Genomic DNA, 19,056 nt, shown 5'->3' with positions numbered 1-19,056 from the left:
CAACAATTCATCTAGCTTGATTGATTCAAAGGAAACAAATTCCTCTATCATACAGTAACAACAGTTCTGTGAAATTGTACCCATAGAAAATGTGTGATCTTGACCATTTATGAAATGTTGAGAGGTTTAAATTGATATATACAGGGTGGCCCAAAAGTGACTACCCACACGCAACCTCTTAATAACTCACGTAATTCGTCTCCAAATTGCACCAAAATTTCAGAGATTATAGATATGGGTCAAACTTAGATTTCCTGAAAGTTTCGTAAGCCACGCCCAATTACAGTGGGCGTGGCGTGACACTCCCTCTTTTTCACTATTGTCTTCATAAAATGAGAACGCTTTAAGCTAAGAACTCAAAATTTTTTGCACACATTTGGCTTGATAATTGAAAACTTTTCCAAAAGTTTCAAGTTCATTGGTTAAAATATGGCTGAGTTATGACCATTTTAAAATCCATCGGATATGTGATCCGAGCACTCAGTCAGTGCTATTTGCACTCAATTAGTGATCTCGTCACCCAATCTGATCAAGAGTAAGGCGTTAGCGTGTATTAATGAGGTTCATTAGGCTTTGATTGGATACCGATGATGACTTTGCTAGAAAGGGAAACACAAATTTTTAGGATAAAAACCAGATCGTGACTTTTCAGGAAAAGCCGTTCTCTCCACCACTTCATCCGGTCTAGTAGAGCCCCAGTGAATTGCATTCTGGGAGTTGACATATCCGTTTATATGGCCTTGTCGCTGTACCAGATTTCGTCCTCAAAGTAGGGATCCACATTCTGCTTGGACAGGAATGTGTTGGCGAAATCTATCCTCGATTGGAAATCACGGTCTAAAAGTTTGTGTTTCTTTGTGATTCGGTAGGCCCGGTTCGATGATTCAATGGATGGTTCATTCCTTTTTATTGATTGTAAGGAACCTGTGACTAGCAGGGCTAACAAGCCCTGAAATGGTGACACCACCATAAATTCGTGTGATAGCGTTTTAGGTGCAGTCAGCTGTATAGGCCGGCCCATAAGCAGGCTGCAACCAATCAAGCGGTGCATGTGAGCCAAACAGGCCATTAACCAAGTGACGAGATCACTGACTGAGTGCTCGGATCACGTATCCGATGAGTTTTGAAATGGTCATAACTTAGCCATATTTTAACCAATGAACTTGAAACTTTGGGAAAGGTTTTCAATTATCAAGCCAAATGTGTGCAAAAAATTTTGAGTTCTTAGCTTAAAGCGTTCTCATTTTATGAAGACAATAGTGAAAAAGAGGGAGTGTCACGCCACGCCCACTGTAATTGGGTGGGGCTTACGAAACTTTCAGGAAATCTAAGTTTGACCCATATCTATAATCTCTGAAATTTTGGTGCAATTTGGAGACGAATTACGTGAGTTATTAAGAGGTTGCGTGTGGGTAGTCACTTATGGGCCACCCCTGTATGTATATAAAGTCTGCAAAGGCGTATAAAGGTCAAAATATTAATATCTAAAATCTAAAATCTTCCTACCAAATTCTTGTATACTGTTCTAATACACAAGGTTCTGTTTCTCAATTTGTGCTCTGAGTAGTTACTATGGTTACTCTGAGTAGTTTGCTGGTGGAGATCTGTTGACGTGGACTGATACGTGTCTTATTATTCAGAAAGAGGCGCTTGTTGACTTGTAAGTCAAAGTGGAGCTTTGCCAGGTTGTACAGGATGTACAATGAGTGATGTCGTGATGAGTATTATTATTGATTAAAAAAATTAGATCCAACATTTGAGCTTCCCTTTTTGAGTCACTTGCATGGTGTGAGTTAAATGCATCATGATCACTTCAAACAATTATAGTGACTATGCCACTTTTGGTATCCATAGTGACGCAGAGAGGTACTCCTTGGCTTGCTACACCGCCTTCGTCACTGCTTCATCACTCATTGGGGATAGTGTTATCCTTTACGCAACAAATCAACGAGGAGCTTTCAAGCTGCACAAGGTCATAGTCACAATAATACAGCACATTGCAGTGTCCGACCTGTTGATCTCGATAACACATATCCTCCCCCACACAATATCGCTCTTTGCGGGCTCCTGGGTCCTAGGAGACACCTTATGTCTGGTGAAACCATTATTCTCCTACTGGGTTGGGTCATGTGGTAGGTACCTCATCCCTACATTAGTCACTTCCAAGTACCTCACCCTGAAGTTCCCTCTTCGAGCAGGCAGTTGGTCAAGAAGGAGGTTTCATACAGTGTGTGCAGTAATCTGGTTATCTTCTCTTGTAAACCCTCTTCTGTGTTACCTCCTTGGCAGTGAAGATGTGCTTTTCGACTACAGAACATATGATTGTGAATACCGATTTAGCAGTGATATTTGGAAAAAGATGCTACCCATAGGTACCATCTTGACTACCGTCGCTCCAAACCTGATAGTCATCATAGCCTCCCTGCTGACTCTCGATGTGGCTAGAAGAGCTGCACGTGCGAGAAGAAGTAGCGTCAACCTACGAGGGGTTGCAACAGTTGTCCTGACTGCTGCTGTTTTCCTGATCTCCACTCTGCCACTCGCTGTTTCCTTCGTGCTTGATATCCATCATCTTACAAGTCCTTCCCATCTGCATAGAGTTAGCGTGTTCCTGTCCATGATCAATGTAATGTCTAACTTCTTCATCTACTGCCTCACCCTCTCTAGCTTCAGGGAGTTCTTGCTCCAAAAGATACGTCCTGGTGGATCATCTCATCATGCTCTCCCCCATGTTACTATGTTACTAGGTCAAAGACAGCTTCAACCAGGTGAACCTTTGTTGTTGTAAATTCCACAAATTACATATAGCTTTAAGCTATTCACTTATTTAGGCCCGTGTTTCTCTTTCCAGTTTCCACTTACATATATTACTTATTTATAACAGGTGAACAGAAGAAGAGACAAGTGGAATTACGGCAGACAAAACCTCGGCAGGTGGAAACGCTAAGCTTGGACACGCCAGTTTAAAACGACAAGAACACCTGTCCCGTCTTATAGAGCTTAAGATAGATAACTTATAAAAGGTACCTATAGACATTTAAATTAACAAGACTTATTTGTCCAAAAACTTATTTTATCACGATTTGAATTATCTTATACAAATGGCAGTGAAGGGCTTGTTTTCAATTTATTTTGCAGAATTCAGCTTTCGTTATTTTGAGCAAGAAAATCATGGGTCGCTTTTTATTTTTAAACCTTTATTTTTTTTTCTACGCTCGCTTGACTAACTTCGGTATGGTAATTGACATAAGTTCTATCTTTTGAAAATATAAGAGAGCTTAAAGAACTTATGCTTACAAGAACTCTTTGAATTACTAATATTTCTGACATTAATATTTTTTAAATAATTTCTGATGAGGCTGTGTTTACAGAGAAATCAATTAATATATAATATTACTTCCTTCCAATTAAAGTGCCGTATTATTTGCCTAACATTCAAGCTGCTTAAAGGAACGATAAACGTTTAAATAATAAAAAATACATCGATAAATATCAATAATTGCACCAAGCCGAAGGTAAAAACATTTTAAAGAAGTATATTTAACTATAAAATACAAAATCTACGAATTAATAAAAAATCTATGTCATTAGAACCATAAACCATGAAATTTAAACTCTATGAAATAAAAGAATAAAGTAATGATATTACCTGATAGTATCCTGCGTTTATCCTTCTGAGGGCCGTATTCGTGGTACACATGATCAGTCTTAGGGGAACCACGTGACGCAATATGCCGGGCTGATCTCCCTGGGTTACGATATTAGGTTACTAGGTTACTAGGTTACTAGGTTACTAGGTTACTAGGTTACTGGGTTACTAGGTTACTAGGTTACTAGGTTACTAGGTTACTAGGTTACTAGGTTACTAGGTTACTAGGTTACTAGGTTACTAGGTTATTAGGTTACTAGGTTACTAGGTGACTAGGTTACTAGGTAACTAGGTTACTAGGTTACTAGGTTACTAGGTAACTAGGTTACTAGGTCACTAGGTCACTAGGTTACTAGGTTACTAGGTTACTAGGTTACTAGGTTACTAGGTTACTAGGTTACTAGGTTACTATGTTACTAGGTTACTATGTTACTATGTTACTAGGTTACTAGGTTACTAGGTTACTAGGTTACTAGGTTACTAGGTTACTAGGTTACTAGGTTACTAGGTTACTAGGTTACTAGGTTACTAGGTTACTAGGTTTCTAGGTTACTAGGTTACTAGGTTACTAGGTTAATAGGTTACTAGGTTACTTGGTACACATGATCAGTATTAGGGGAACCACGTGACGCAATATGTCGGGCTGATCTCCCTGGGTTACCATAATATGTTAATTCAAATTATTATAGTGAAACATTAATTCATGAGGATTTACCATGGAGCAGAAGCAAGTAAGGGTTTAAGTGATTTACAAATTCGAATAACCCAATGACAACTAAGTTTGGGAGTGAAAATGAGCAATTAAGCAAGCTAAACTCCAACCTATTTTAGGCATGGTGAACATGGCGGTGTCAGCATTATTCTCCTCAGCACTAGGTTGTTTGTGTATCTTGTAACTCATACTGCTCACTGCACGTGGGGTCCGGCTGGTATCCGGGGTAACAGGTTGGGATTGTGAGCCGCTGGTTGGCTTAGTCTGACGGCTGGGTACTTGGGCTGTCTTCGGGCGACTGCAGGGGAACAAGGGGTTACTTTCAGGTTATTATTGATAATTGTTGATTTACATTTGAGATTTATGGTAATAATGATGTCATTTCGTTACTAAGTTAACGGTGTTAGTATAGAAACATTAATGACTTACCAATCGTAAGGCACGACAGATAAAACTGACAAATATTCCGAACTAGAATCGCTCTGAATTTCACACTTTACCACGTGGAAATCATCGCTGTTTCGTTCGTTTGTTTTGAGGTCAGTGTGTTCGTCTGTACGTTCGTTTGTATGTCTCAGATCCGGGGTCAGCGAGTGAAAAATGGATTTAAACGAGTCAAAAGTTTTGTGTATGTGTCTGGTGATGGGTGATCTTTCTGATTCTGATTGATCGGCCAAATCGTAGTGTGTATTTTTGAAGTTTTTCTTGAGTTTATCCATTAAATTTCTGAGATTTTCTCTACTCTGTACAAATTCTGTTGACCTGTGCTAGATTTGTTTTAAAGAGAAAAAACATCTACATTTTCAATCCTGTAAAACATCTACAATTTCCAATATCATCAGAACAAAATATAGCTCACTTAGTTAAAACTTAAATGAGAAAATACTAGTCTATTATGAAAACATACAAAATTTAAAAAGACAAATTTGAACTTTTACTGTTACATGCAATGCGATTAAGTCAAAAACATGTAGACGATCGTTTGAAATTTTAAAATTCAGGTGATGCAATGGTTTAAGATTTTAATTATTACAAGTTGTAAAAAGTGAAATTTTTAAAACTTCTACTACTGTAGTTTGATTTCCTTTTAAACCGACCACTGCTCCTATACGAATTTTCTAAATAGTCTCCGTAATTGAGGGGTCTCAGATCATCAGGATTCCTTGACCCAACTCTTTCTTCCTTTTGATTACCACACTGGATATCATGATCGGCATCTTGTCTAGTAAACGGATAATTTTGGGAGCTTGATTGAAAACTAGGCATGCGTCTTGGTAACGTTTTAGAACGTCCCCCTTCACTGCTCAAGTTTACCTGATGTAGGCCATGTTCTACACTCCTGGAACCTGAATTACTCCTGACCTCGTGATCCTTTGCAAACGATACCCTAACTCTCGGGGCAGACGAAGGTTGAGATCGACTGCGTGAGGAAATCGGTCGAGGTTGAGCTGAAGAATGTAAAGATGTTCTAGGTAGAGAGGAAGATTTTTGGGGTAGAGTAGAAGATTTCCTGAATAAAGTGGAAGAATAATCAGGCTGATTTCGATCTCTAAATTTGTGCGGAGGAGCAGATCTATCTCTTGTAGATGGGAGAAACGATCCTTCAGATATATATCTAAAGTCACGTGGTCCCAGCTCACTAGAACCCTCTCCACCGTACGACCTTGTCCTACTGTGACCACGAGACCGGACAGCCTGCCGAGATGGACGACCCCTCACAGAGCTAAAGGTCCTGGAATTTCTTAAACTACCTTTATCATACCTTTCAGGAATCTGGGGACGAAGTGGTGGTGGGATCTGGGGACGAGGTGGTGGAGGGGGTGGTGGGCGCCTGTTTTTAAAGTTATCTGATTGTCTTCTGTTGTAGTAGCTGGAGTAAGGTCTCTCATCATACTCTGTTCTCAACCTGTAGTCATCAGACTGTCGAGGTTTGTAGTCATCAGATGGTCTGTTCTCTCTGTTTTCCCTACTTTGTCTGTCATTATAAGATCCATACTCACTTTTGAAATCATGAAATTGATCGTCCCCGATCCTGCCACGTGAACGATCATCCGCCCCTCGGTTTCCAAACTTAGGATCTCTAAAATCTGGTCGTCTAGAATAATCCAACCTGTCTCTCGCTGATCTCTCAGGTATAGAGGGAGGGTCTCTCTGAGATGGCATAGAGGTTCTGTTACACGTGATGCCCATATAAGGAGCTGTAGTCGGGGGATCATCTTCACGTGGACTAATTTTCCAGGAACGCTTTGATTCAATTTTCTTCCTGATTTGAACTGTTTTTTCCATAGCTTCGTGAAAATCCTTTCTATTTTGTGAGTTATTGGACGAGCCCGATCCTCCAGACGATTCTGGCCACAATTTATTGCTATTGGGGTGATTTTGCGCTTCATGTGACGATGCAGTGACGATGTCATTACAGGAGGATTGTATGACATCACTATCACGGGGCGGCGTCCCTTCAATCTCCAGTACTGAATAGTACTTAGATTCATCCGAACTAACTGATTTTCTAGGTGGTAGTTGGACCTTGTTTTCATTGGTAATGGAGTGAGTAGTGTCAGTTGGGAGGGAGAGTTGGTCTGTAAAAGTATCGGTTGTTTCCATAGTTACACTGGTATGTACTGTTTCAGAAGTTTGCGTGTCAGTTTGTGTGTCAGTTTTTTTGTCCTCAGTCACAGTTTCCCTGAAATTTGTGAGTAAGTCGAGTAATTTCAGTCGTCAATATCAGAAAGTCAAGTTTTCATATAGTATGGTAACTGGTTACTGGTAACTGGTAGTGACCATATTTTAATTAAATTATTAACTCACAGTGTCACAGGACTGCTGGTGTTACTGTTCTGTTTACTTGCGGGGGGTTTTACCATAGTTACACTACTAGTTAATACTATAGTTACACAGCTAGTTACCATAGTTACACTACTAGTTACCATAGTTACACTACTAGTTACCATAGTTACACTACTAGTTACCATAGTTACACTACTAGTTACCATAGTTACACTACTAGTTACCATAGTTACACTACTAGTTACCATAGTTACACTACTAGTTACCATAGTTACACTACTAGTTACCATAGTTACACTACTAGTTACTATAGTTACACAGCTAGTTACCATAGTTACAATACTCACAGTGTTACAGGACTGCTGGTGTTACTGTTCTGTTTACTTGCGGGGGGTGTTACCATAGTTACACTACTTGTTACCATAGTTACACTACTAGTTACCATAGTTACACTACTAGTTACCATAGTTACACTACTAGTTACCATAGTTACACTACTAGTTACCATAGTTACACTACTAGTTACCATAGTTACAATAGTTACACTACTAGTTGCCATAGTTACAATACTCACAGTGTTACAGGACTGCTGGTGTTACTGTTCTGTTTACTTGCGGGGGGTGTTTTAGCGGAAGTTGGTTTTGTGGTTGATCGGTTAGTGTTACTCCTGAAAATATACCATTATATAACTAGTGTTCCTAGTGTTACTCCTGAAAATATACCATTAAATAATTCAGCTCATTGACAACCGACTCGATTTACGCTGAAACAACAGCAACTATTTCAAAAGAGCTGAAAATCGTCTCTAAATAAACTTACATTAGAGGAGTAGCAGGGGAGCTGTGTCTCTAACTAAACTTACATTAGAGGAGTAGCAGGGGAGCTGTGTCTCTAAATAAACTTACATTAGAGGAGTAGCAGGGGAGCTGTGTCTCTAAATAAACTTACATTAGAGGAGTAGCAGGGGAGCTGTGTCTCTAAATAAACTTACATTAGAGGAGTAGCAGGGGAGCTGTGTCTCTAAATAAACTTACATTAGAGGAGTAGCAGGGGAGCTGTGTCTCTAACTAAACTTACATTAGAGGAGTAGCAGGGGAGCTGTGTCTCTAAATAAACTTACATTAGAGGAGTAGCAGGGGAGCTGTGTCTCTAAATAAACTTACATTAGAGGAGTAGCAGGGGAGCTGTGTCTCTAAATAAACTTACATTAGAGGAGTAGCAGGGGAGCTGTGTCTCTAAATAAACTTACATTAGAGGAGTAGCAGGGGAGCTGTGTCTCTAACTAAACTTACATTAGAGGAGTAGCAGGGGAGCTGTGTCTCTAAATAAACTTACATTAGAGGAGTAGCAGGGGAGCTGTGTCTCTAAATAAACTTACATTAGAGGAGTAGCAGGGGAGCTGTGTCTCTAAATAAACTTACATTAGAGGAGTAGCAGGGGAGCTGTGTCTCTAAATAAACTTACATTAGAGGAGTAGCAGGGGAGCTGTGTCTCTAACTAAACTTACATTAGAGGAGTAGCAGGGGAGCTGTGTCTCTAACTAAACTTACATTAGAGGAGTAGCAGGGGAGCTGTGTCTCTAAATAAACTTACATTAGAGGAGTAGCAGGGGAGCTGTGTCTCTAACTAAACTTACATTAGAGGAGTAGCAGGGGAGCTGTGTCTCTAAATAAACTTACATTAGAGGAGTAGCAGGGGAGCTGTGTCTCTAAATAAACTTACATTAGAGGAGTAGCAGGGGAGCTGTGTCTCTAATTAAACTTACATTAGAGGAGTAGCAGGGGAGCTGTGTCTCTAAATAAACTTACATTAGAGGAGTAGCAGGGGAGCTGTGTCTCTAACTAAACTTACATTAGAGGAGTAGCAGGGGAGCTGTGTCTCTAAATAAACTTACATTAGAGGAGTAGCAGGGGAGCTGTGTCTCTAACTAAACTTACATTAGAGGAGTAGCAGGGGAGCTGTGTCTCTAAATAAACTTACATTAGAGGAGTAGCAGGGGAGCTGTGTCTCTAACTAAACTTACATTAGAGGAGTGGCAGGGGAGCTGTGTCTCTAACTAAACTTACATTAGAGGAGTAGCAGGGGAGCTGTGTCTCTAAATAAACTTACATTAGAGGAGTAGCAGGGGAGCTGTGTCTCTAACTAAACTTACATTAGAGGAGTAGCAGGGGAGCTGTGTCTCTAAATAAACTTACATTAGAGGAGTAGCAGGGGAGCTGTGTCTCTAAATAAACTTACATTAGAGGAGTAGCAGGGGAGCTGTGTCTCTAAATAAACTTACATTAGAGGAGTAGCAGGGGAGCTGTGTCTCTAAATAAACTTACATTAGAGGAGTAGCAGGGGAGCTGTGTCTCTAAATAAACTTACATTAGAGGAGTAGCAGGGGAGCTGTGTCTCTAAATAAACTTACATTAGAGGAGTAGCAGGGGAGCTGTGTCTCTAACTAAACTTACATTAGAGGAGTAGCAGGGGAGCTGTGTCTCTAAATAAACTTACATTAGAGGAGTAGCAGGGGAGCTGTGTCTCTAAATAAACTTACATTAGAGGAGTAGCAGGGGAGCTGTGTCTCTAAATAAACTTACATTAGAGGAGTAGCAGGGGAGCTGTGTCTCTAAATAAACTTACATTAGAGGAGTAGCAGGGGAGCTGTGTCTCTAACTAAACTTACATTAGAGGAGTAGCAGGGGAGCTGTGTCTCTAACTAAACTTACATTAGAGGAGTAGCAGGGGAGCTGTGTCTCTAAATAAACTTACATTAGAGGAGTAGCAGGGGAGCTGTGTCTCTAAATAAACTTACAATAGAGGAGTAGCAGGGGAGCTGTGTCTCTAACTAAACTTACATTAGAGGAGTAGCAGGGGAGCTGTGTCTCTAAATAAACTTACATTAGAGGAGTGGCAGGGGAGCTGTGTCTCTAAATAAACTTACATTAGAGGAGTAGCAGGGGAGCTGTGTCTCTAAATAAACTTACATTAGAGGAGTAGCAGGGGAGCTGTGTCTCTAACTAAACTTACATTAGAGGAGTAGCAGGGGAGCTGTGTCTCTAACTAAACTTACATTAGAGGAGTAGCAGGGGAGCTGTGTCTCTAAATAAACTTACATTAGAGGAGTAGCAGGGGAGCTGTGTCTCTAAATAAACTTACATTAGAGGAGTAGCAGGGGAGCTGTGTCTCTAACTAAACTTACATTAGAGGAGTAGCAGGGAGCTGTGTCTCTAACTAAACTTACATTAGAGGAGTAGCAGGGGAGCTGTGTCTCTAACTAAACTTACATTAGAGGAGTAGCAGGGGAGCTGTGTCTCTAACTAAACTTACATTAGAGGAGTAGCAGGGGAGCTGTGTCTCTAACTAAACTTACATTAGAGGAGTGGCAGGGGAGCTGTGTCTCTAAATAAACTTACATTAGAGGAGTAGCAGGGGAGCTGTGTCTCTAACTAAACTTACATTAGAGGAGTAGCAGGGGAGCTGTGTCTCTAAATAAACTTACATTAGAGTAGTAGCAGGGGAGCTGTGTCTCTAACTAAACTTACATTAGAGGAGTAGCAGGGGAGCTGTGTCTCTAACTAAACTTACATTAGAGGAGTAGCAGGGGAGCTGTGTCTCTAACTAAACTTACATTAGAGGAGTAGCAGGGGAGCTGTGTCTCTAAATAAACTTACATTAGAGGAGTAGCAGGGGAGCTGTGTCTCTAAATAAACTTACATTAGAGGAGTAGCAGGGGAGCTGTGTCTCTAAATAAACTTACATTAGAGGAGTAGCAGGGGAGCTGTGTCTCTATCTAAACTTACATTAGAGGAGTAGCAGGGGAGCTGTGTCTCTAACTAAACTTACATTAGAGGAGTAGCAGGGGAGCTGTGTCTCTAAATAAACTTACATTAGAGGAGTAGCAGGGGAGCTGTGTCTCTAACTAAACTTACATTAGAGGAGTAGCAGGGGAGCTGTGTCTCTAAATAAACTTACATTAGAGGAGTAGCAGGGGAGCTGTGTCTCTATCTAAACTTACATTAGAGGAGTAGCAGGGGAGCTGTGTCTCTAACTAAACTTACATTAGAGGAGTGGCAGGGGAGCTGTGTCTCTAAATAAACTTACATTAGAGGAGTAGCAGGGGAGCTGTGTCTCTAACTAAACTTACATTAGAGGAGTAGCAGGGGAGCTGTGTCTCTATCTAAACTTACATTAGAGGAGTAGCAGGGGAGCTGTGTCTCTAACTAAACTTACATTAGAGGAGTGGCAGGGGAGCTGTGTCTCTAAATAAACTTACATTAGAGGAGTAGCAGGGGAGCTGTGTCTCTAACTAAACTTACATTAGAGGAGTAGCAGGGGAGCTGTGTCTCTAACTAAACTTACATTAGAGGAGTAGCAGGGGAGCTGTGTCTCTAAATAAACTTACATTAGAGGAGTAGCAGGGGAGCTGTGTCTCTAAATAAACTTACATTAGAGGAGTAGCAGGGGAGCTGTGTCTCTAACTAAACTTACATTAGAGGAGTAGCAGGGGAGCTGTGTCTCTAACTAAACTTACATTAGAGGAGTAGCAGGGGAGCTGTGTCTCTAAATAAACTTACATTAGAGGAGTAGCAGGGGAGCTGTGTCTCTAACTAAACTTACATTAGAGGAGTAGCAGGGGAGCTGTGTCTCTAAATAAACTTACATTAGAGGAGTGGCAGGGGAGCTGTGTCTCTAACTAAACTTACATTAGAGGAGTGGCAGGGGAGCTGTGTCTCTAACTAAACTTACATTAGAGGAGTAGCAGGGGAGCTGTGTCTCTAACTAAACTTACATTAGAGGAGTAGCAGGGGAGCTGTGTCTCTAAATAAACTTACATTAGAGGAGTAGCAGGGGAGCTGTGTCTCTAACTAAACTTACATTAGAGGAGTAGCAGGGGAGCTGTGTCTCTAAATAAACTTACATTAGAGGAGTAGCAGGGGAGCTGTGTCTCTAACTAAACTTACATTAGAGGAGTAGCAGGGGAGCTGTGTCTCTAAATAAACTTACATTAGAGGAGTAGCAGGGGAGCTGTGTCTCTAAATAAACTTACATTAGAGGAGTAGCAGGGGAGCTGTGTCTCTAACTAAACTTACATTAGAGGAGTAGCAGGGGAGCTGTGTCTCTAACTAAACTTACATTAGAGGAGTAGCAGGGGAGCTGTGTCTCTAACTAAACTTACATTAGAGGAGTAGCAGGGGAGCTGTGTCTCTAAATAAACTTACATTAGAGGAGTAGCAGGGGAGCTGTGTCTCTAAATAAACTTACATTAGAGGAGTAGCAGGGGAGCTGTGTCTCTAACTAAACTTACATTAGAGGAGTAGCAGGGGAGCTGTGTCTCTAAATAAACTTACATTAGAGGAGTAGCAGGGGAGCTGTGTCTCTAAATAAACTTACATTAGAGGAGTAGCAGGGGAGCTGTGTCTCTAACTAAACTTACATTAGAGGAGTAGCAGGGGAGCTGTGTCTCTAACTAAACTTACATTAGAGGAGTAGCAGGGAAGCTGTGTCTCTAAATAAACTTACATTAGAGGAGTAGCAGGGGAGCTGTGTCTCTAACTAAACTTACATTAGAGGAGTAGCAGGGGAGCTGTGTCTCTAACTAAACTTACATTAGAGGAGTAGCAGGGGAGCTGTGTCTCTAACTAAACTTACATTAGAGGAGTAGCAGGGAAGCTGTGTCTCTAACTAAACTTACATTAGAGGAGTAGCAGGGGAGCTGTGTCTCTAACTAAACTTACATTAGAGGAGTAGCAGGGGAGCTGTGTCTCTAACTAAACTTACATTAGAGGAGTAGCAGGGGAGCTGTGTCTCTAACTAAACTTACATTAGAGGAGTAGCAGGGGAGCTGTGTCTCTAACTAAACTTACATTAGAGGAGTAGCAGGGGAGCTGTGTCTCTAAATAAACTTACATTAGAGGAGTAGCAGGGGAGCTGTGTCTCTATCTAAACTTACATTAGAGGAGTAGCAGGGGAGCTGTGTCTCTAAATAAACTTACATTAGAGGAGTAGCAGGGGAGCTGTGTCTCTAAATAAACTTACATTAGAGGAGTAGCAGGGGAGCTGTGTCTCTAAATAAACTTACATTAGAGGAGTAGCAGGGGAGCTGTGTCTCTAACTAAACTTACATTAGAGGAGTAGCAGGGGAGCTGTGTCTCTAACTAAACTTACATTAGAGGAGTAGCAGGGGAGCTGTGTCTCTAAATAAACTTACATTAGAGGAGTAGCAGGGGAGCTGTGTCTCCAACTAAACTTACATTAGAGGAGTAGCAGGGGAGCTGTGTCTCTAAATAAACTTACATTAGAGGAGTAGCAGGGGAGCTGTGTCTCTAACTAAACTTACATTAGAGGAGTAGCAGGGGAGCTGTGTCTCTAACTAAACTTACATTAGAGGAGTGGCAGGGGAGCTGTGTCTCTAAATAAACTTACATTAGAGGAGTAGCAGGGGAGCTGTGTCTCTAACTAAACTTACATTAGAGGAGTAGCAGGGGAGCTGTGTCTCTAAATAAACTTACATTAGAGGAGTAGCAGGGGAGCTGTGTCTCTAACTAAACTTACATTAGAGGAGTGGCAGGGGAGCTGTGTCTCTAAATAAACTTACATTAGAGGAGTAGCAGGGGAGCTGTGTCTCTAACTAAACTTACATTAGAGGAGTAGCAGGGGAGCTGTGTCTCTAAATAAACTTACATTAGAGGAGTAGCAGGGGAGCTGTGTCTCTAACTAAACTTACATTAGAGGAGTGGCAGGGGAGCTGTGTCTCTAACTAAACTTACATTAGAGGAGTAGCAGGGGAGCTGTGTCTCTAACTAAACTTACATTAGAGGAGTAGCAGGGGAGCTGTGTCTCTAAATAAACTTACATTAGAGGAGTAGCAGGGGAGCTGTGTCTCTAACTAAACTTACATTAGAGGAGTAGCAGGGGAGCTGTGTCTCTAAATAAACTTACATTAGAGGAGTAGCAGGGGAGCTGTGTCTCTAACTAAACTTACATTAGAGTAGTAGCAGGGGAGCTGTGTCTCTAAATAAACTTACATTAGAGGAGTAGCAGGGGAGCTGTGTCTCTAAATAAACTTACATTAGAGTAGTAGCAGGGGAGCTGTGTCTCTAAATAAACTTACATTAGAGTAGTAGCAGGGGAGCTGTGTCTCTAAATAAACTTACATTAGAGGAGTAGCAGGGGAGCTGTGTCTCTAACTAAACTTACATTAGAGGAGTAGCAGGGGAGCTGTGTCTCTAAATAAACTTACATTAGAGGAGTAGCAGGGGAGCTGTGTCTCTAACTAAACTTACATTAGAGGAGTAGCAGGGGAGCTGTGTCTCTAAATAAACTTACATTAGAGGAGTAGCAGGGGAGCTGTGTCTCTAACTAAACTTACATTAGAGGAGTAGCAGGGGAGCTGTGTCTCTAACTAAACTTACATTAGAGGAGTAGCAGGGGAGCTGTGTCTCTAAATAAACTTACATTAGAGGAGTAGCAGGGGAGCTGTGTCTCTAACTAAACTTACATTAGAGGAGTAGCAGGGGAGCTGTGTCTCTAACTAAACTTACATTAGAGGAGTAGCAGGGGAGCTGTGTCTCTAACTAAACTTACATTAGAGGAGTAGCAGGGGAGCTGTGTCTCTAACTAAACTTACATTAGAGGAGTAGCAGGGGAGCTGTGTCTCTAACTAAACTTACATTAGAGGAGTAGCAGGGGAGCTGTGTCTCTAACTAAACTTACATTAGAGGAGTAGCAGGGGAGCTGTGTCTCTAACTAAACTTACATTAGAGGAGTAGCAGGGGAGCTGTGTCTCTAAATAAACTTACATTAGAGGAGTAGCAGGGGAGCTGTGTCTCTAAATAAACTTACATTAGAGGAGTAGCAGGGGAGCTGTGTCTCTAACTAAACTTACATTAGAGGAGTAGCAGGGGAGCTGTGTCTCTAACTAAACTTACATTAGAGGAGTAGCAGGGGAGCTGTGTCTCTAACTAAACTTACATTAGAGGAGTAGCAGGGGAGCTGTGTCTCTAAATAAACTTACATTAGAGGAGTAGCAGGGGAGCTGTGTCTCTAACTAAACTTACATTAGAGGAGTAGCAGGGGAGCTGTGTCTCTAACTAAACTTACATTAGAGGAGTAGCAGGGGAGCTGTGTCTCTAACTAAACTTACATTAGAGGAGTAGCAGGGGAGCTGTGTCTCTAACTAAACTTACATTAGAGGAGTAGCAGGGGAGCTGTGTCTCTAAATAAACTTACATTAGAGGAGTAGCAGGGGAGCTGTGTCTCTAACTAAACTTACATTAGAGGAGTAGCAGGGGAGCTGTGTCTCTAAATAAACTTACATTAGAGGAGTAGCAGGGGAGCTGTGTCTCTAAATAAACTTACATTAGAGGAGTAGCAGGGGAGCTGTGTCTCTAAATAAACTTACATTAGAGGAGTAGCAGGGGAGCTGTGTCTCTAAATAAACTTACATTAGAGGAGTAGCAGGGGAGCTGTGTCTCTAAATAAACTTACATTAGAGGAGTAGCAGGGGAGCTGTGTCTCTAAATAAACTTACATTAGAGGAGTAGCAGGGGAGCTGTGTCTCTAAATAAACTTACATTAGAGGAGTAGCAGGGGAGCTGTGTCTCTAAATAAACTTACATTAGAGGAGTAGCAGGGGAGCTGTGTCTCTAAATAAACTTACATTAGAGGAGTAGCAGGGGAGCTGTGTCTCCAACTAAACTTACATTAGAGGAGTAGCAGGGGAGCTGTGTCTCTAAATAAACTTACATTAGAGGAGTAGCAGGGGAGCTGTGTCTCTAAATAAACTTACATTAGAGGAGTAGCAGGGGAGCTGTGTCTCTAACTAAACTTACATTAGAGGAGTAGCAGGGGAGCTGTGTCTCTAACTAAACTTACATTAGAGGAGTAGCAGGGGAGCTTTGTCTCTAACTAAACTTACATTAGAGGAGTAGCAGGGGAGCTGTGTCTCTAAATAAACTTACATTAGAGGAGTAGCAGGGGAGCTGTGTCTCTAAATAAACTTACATTAGAGGAGTAGCAGGGGAGCTGTGTCTCTAAATAAACTTACATTAGAGGAGTAGCAGGGGAGCTGTGTCTCCAACTAAACTTACATTAGAGGAGTAGCAGGGGAGCTGTGTCTCTAAATAAACTTACATTAGAGGAGTAGCAGGGGAGCTGTGTCTCTAACTAAACTTACATTAGAGGAGTAGCAGGGGAGCTGTGTCTCTAACTAAACTTACATTAGAGGAGTAGCAGGGGAGCTGTGTCTCTAACTAAACTTACATTAGAGGAGTAGCAGGGGAGCTGTGTCTCTAACTAAACTTACATTAGAGGAGTAGCAGGGGAGCTGTGTCTCTAAATAAACTTACATTAGAGGAGTAGCAGGGGAGCTGTGTCTCTAACTAAACTTACATTAGAGGAGTAGCAGGGGAGCTGTGTCTCTAACTAAACTTACATTAGAGGAGTAGCAGGGGAGCTGTGTCTCTAAATAAACTTACATTAGAGGAGTAGCAGGGGAGCTGTGTCTCTAACTAAACTTACATTAGAGGAGTAGCAGGGGAGCTGTGTCTCTAAATAAACTTACATTAGAGGAGTAGCAGGGGAGCTGTGTCTCTAACTAAACTTACATTAGAGGAGTAGCAGGGGAGCTGTGTCTCTAAATAAACTTACATTAGAGGAGTAGCAGGGGAGCTGTGTCTCTAAATAAACTTACATTAGAGGAGTAGCAGGGGAGCTGTGTCTCTAAATAAACTTACATTAGAGGAGTAGCAGGGGAGCTGTGTCTCTAAATAAACTTACATTAGAGGAGTAGCAGGGGAGCTGTGTCTCTAAATAAACTTACATTAGAGGAGTAGCAGGGGAGCTGTGTCTCTAAATAAACTTACATTAGAGGAGTAGCAGGGGAGCTGTGTCTCTAAATAAACTTACATTAGAGGAGTAGCAGGGGAGCTGTGTCTCTAAATAAACTTACATTAGAGGAGTAGCAGGGGAGCTGTGTCTCTAAATAAACTTACATTAGAGGAGTAGCAGGGGAGCTGTGTCTCCAACTAAACTTACATTAGAGGAGTAGCAGGGGAGCTGTGTCTCTAAATAAACTTACATTAGAGGAGTAGCAGGGGAGCTGTGTCTCCAACTAAACTTACATTAGAGGAGTAGCAGGGGAGCTGTGTCTCTAAATAAACTTACATTAGAGGAGTAGCAGGGGAGCTGTGTCTCTAAATAAACTTACATTAGAGGAGTAGCAGGGGAGCTGTGTCTCTAACTAAACTTACATTAGGGGAGTAGCAGGGGAGCTGTGTCTCTAAATAAACTTACATTAGAGGAGTAGCAGGGGAGCTGTGTCTCTAAATAAACTTACATTAGAGGAGTAGCAGGGGAGCTGTGTCTCTAAATAAACTTACATTAGAGGAGTAGCAGGGGAGCTGTGTCTCTAAATAAACTTACATTAGAGGAGTAGCAGGGGAGCTGTGTCTCTAAATAAACTTACATTAGAGGAGTAGCAGGGGAGCTGTGTCTCTAAATAAACTTACATTAGAGGAGTAGCAGGGGAGCTGTGTCTCCAACTAAACTTACATTAGAGGAGTAGCAGGGGAGCTGTGTCTCTAACTAAACTTACATTAGAGGAGTAGCAGGGGAGCTGTGTCTCTAAATAAACTTACATTAGAGGAGTAGCAGGGGAGCTGTGTCTCTAACTAAACTTACATTAGGGGAGTAGCAGGGGAGCTGTGTCTCTAAATAAACTTACATTAGAGGAGTAGCAGGGGAGCTGTGTCTCTAAATAAACTTACATTAGAGGAGTAGCAGGGAAGCTGTGTCTCTAAATAAACTTACATTAGAGGAGTAGCAGGGGAGCTGTGTCTCTAAATAAACTTACATTAGAGGAGTAGCAGGGGAGCTGTGTCTCTAACTAAACTTACATTAGAGGAGTAGCAGGGGAGCTGTGTCTCTAACTAAACTTACATTAGAGGAGTAGCAGGGGAGCTGTGTCTCTAACTAAACTTACATTAGAGGAGTAGCAGGGGAGCTGTGTCTCTAACTAAACTTACATTAGAGGAGTAGCAGGGGAGCTGTGTCTCTAACTAAACTTACATTAGAGGAGTAGCAGGGGAGCTGTGTCTCTAAATAAACTTACATTAGAGGAGTAGCAGGGGAGCTGTGTCTCTAACTAAACTTACATTAGAGGAGTAGCAGGGGAGCTGTGTCTCTAAATAAACTTACATTAGAGGAGTAGCAGGGGAGCTGTGTCTCTAACTAAACTTACATTAGAGGAGTAGCAGGGGAGCTGTGTCTCTAAATAAACTTACATTAGAGGAGTAGCAGGGGAGCTGTGTCTGCCGTTCAGGGTGAGTGCTGTGATCTGCTCTATTGTCTTGGACTCCTGCTCGTCTGCAATAGAGGTCCCCACTCCACTCGTACTCTCCGTCATCTCACCACTCAGCGAGGTCTGGGATGTGAGGGGTTAGTGAGGGGTCGGGGAATGGAGGGGTTAGTGAGGGGTCGGGGAAGTGAGGGGTTAGTGAGGGGTCGGGGAACTGAGGGGTTAGTGAGGGGTCGGGGAACTGAGGGGTTAGTGAGGGGTCGGGGAACGGAGGGGTTAGTGAGGAGTCGGGGAACGGAGGGGTTAGTGAGGGGTCGGGGAACTGAGGGGTTAGTGCGGGGTCGGGGAACTGAGGGTTAGTGCGGGGTCGGGGAACTGAGGGGTTAGTGAGGGGTCGGGGAACGGAGGAGTTAGTGAGGGGTCGGGGATGTGAGGGGTTAGTGAGGGGTCGGGGAACGGGGGGTTAGAGAGAGGTCGGGGAACTGAGGGGTGAGTGAGGGGTTATGGAACTGATGGGTTAGTGGGGGGTCGGGGAACTGAGGGGTTAGTGAGGGGTCGTGGAACTGAGGGGTTAGTGCGGGGTCGGGGAACTGAGGGGTTAGTGCGGGGTCGGGGAACTGAGGGGTT

General features: G+C 42.2%; 2 protein-coding genes across 4 annotated transcripts in view; one reads left to right on the top strand and one right to left on the bottom strand.

Moving 5' to 3' along the window:
• LOC134822809 (chitooligosaccharidolytic beta-N-acetylglucosaminidase-like) overlaps positions 1-19,056 on the top strand; it is a gene marked incomplete in the record, with an annotated part of 941,725 nt that overhangs the window by 205,606 nt on the left and 717,063 nt on the right.
• LOC134823565 (MAP/microtubule affinity-regulating kinase 3-like) overlaps positions 1-19,056 on the bottom strand; it is a 55,034-nt gene that overhangs the window by 8,651 nt on the left and 27,327 nt on the right. For all 3 annotated transcript variants that reach the window (XM_063835090.1, XM_063835091.1, XM_063835092.1), the window contains exons 9-12: positions 18,416-18,555; positions 7,723-7,815; positions 4,472-4,659; positions 3,650-3,748 (exon numbers count right to left, since the gene is read on the bottom strand). In XM_063835090.1, coding sequence (XP_063691160.1) covers positions 3,650-3,748; positions 4,472-4,659; positions 7,723-7,815; positions 18,416-18,555 — 520 coding nt within the window. The remainder of the gene's footprint in view (positions 1-3,649; positions 3,749-4,471; positions 4,660-7,722; positions 7,816-18,415; positions 18,556-19,056) is intronic.

Source organism: Bolinopsis microptera, chromosome 11 (genome assembly GCF_026151205.1).
Source record: "Bolinopsis microptera isolate Bmic1 chromosome 11, MBARI_Bmic_1.0, whole genome shotgun sequence".
NCBI classification, from domain to species: Eukaryota; Metazoa; Ctenophora; class Tentaculata; order Lobata; family Bolinopsidae; genus Bolinopsis; species Bolinopsis microptera.
Note: the sequence above shows the minus strand (reverse complement) of the source record. Positions and strands in the feature narration are given on the sequence as shown.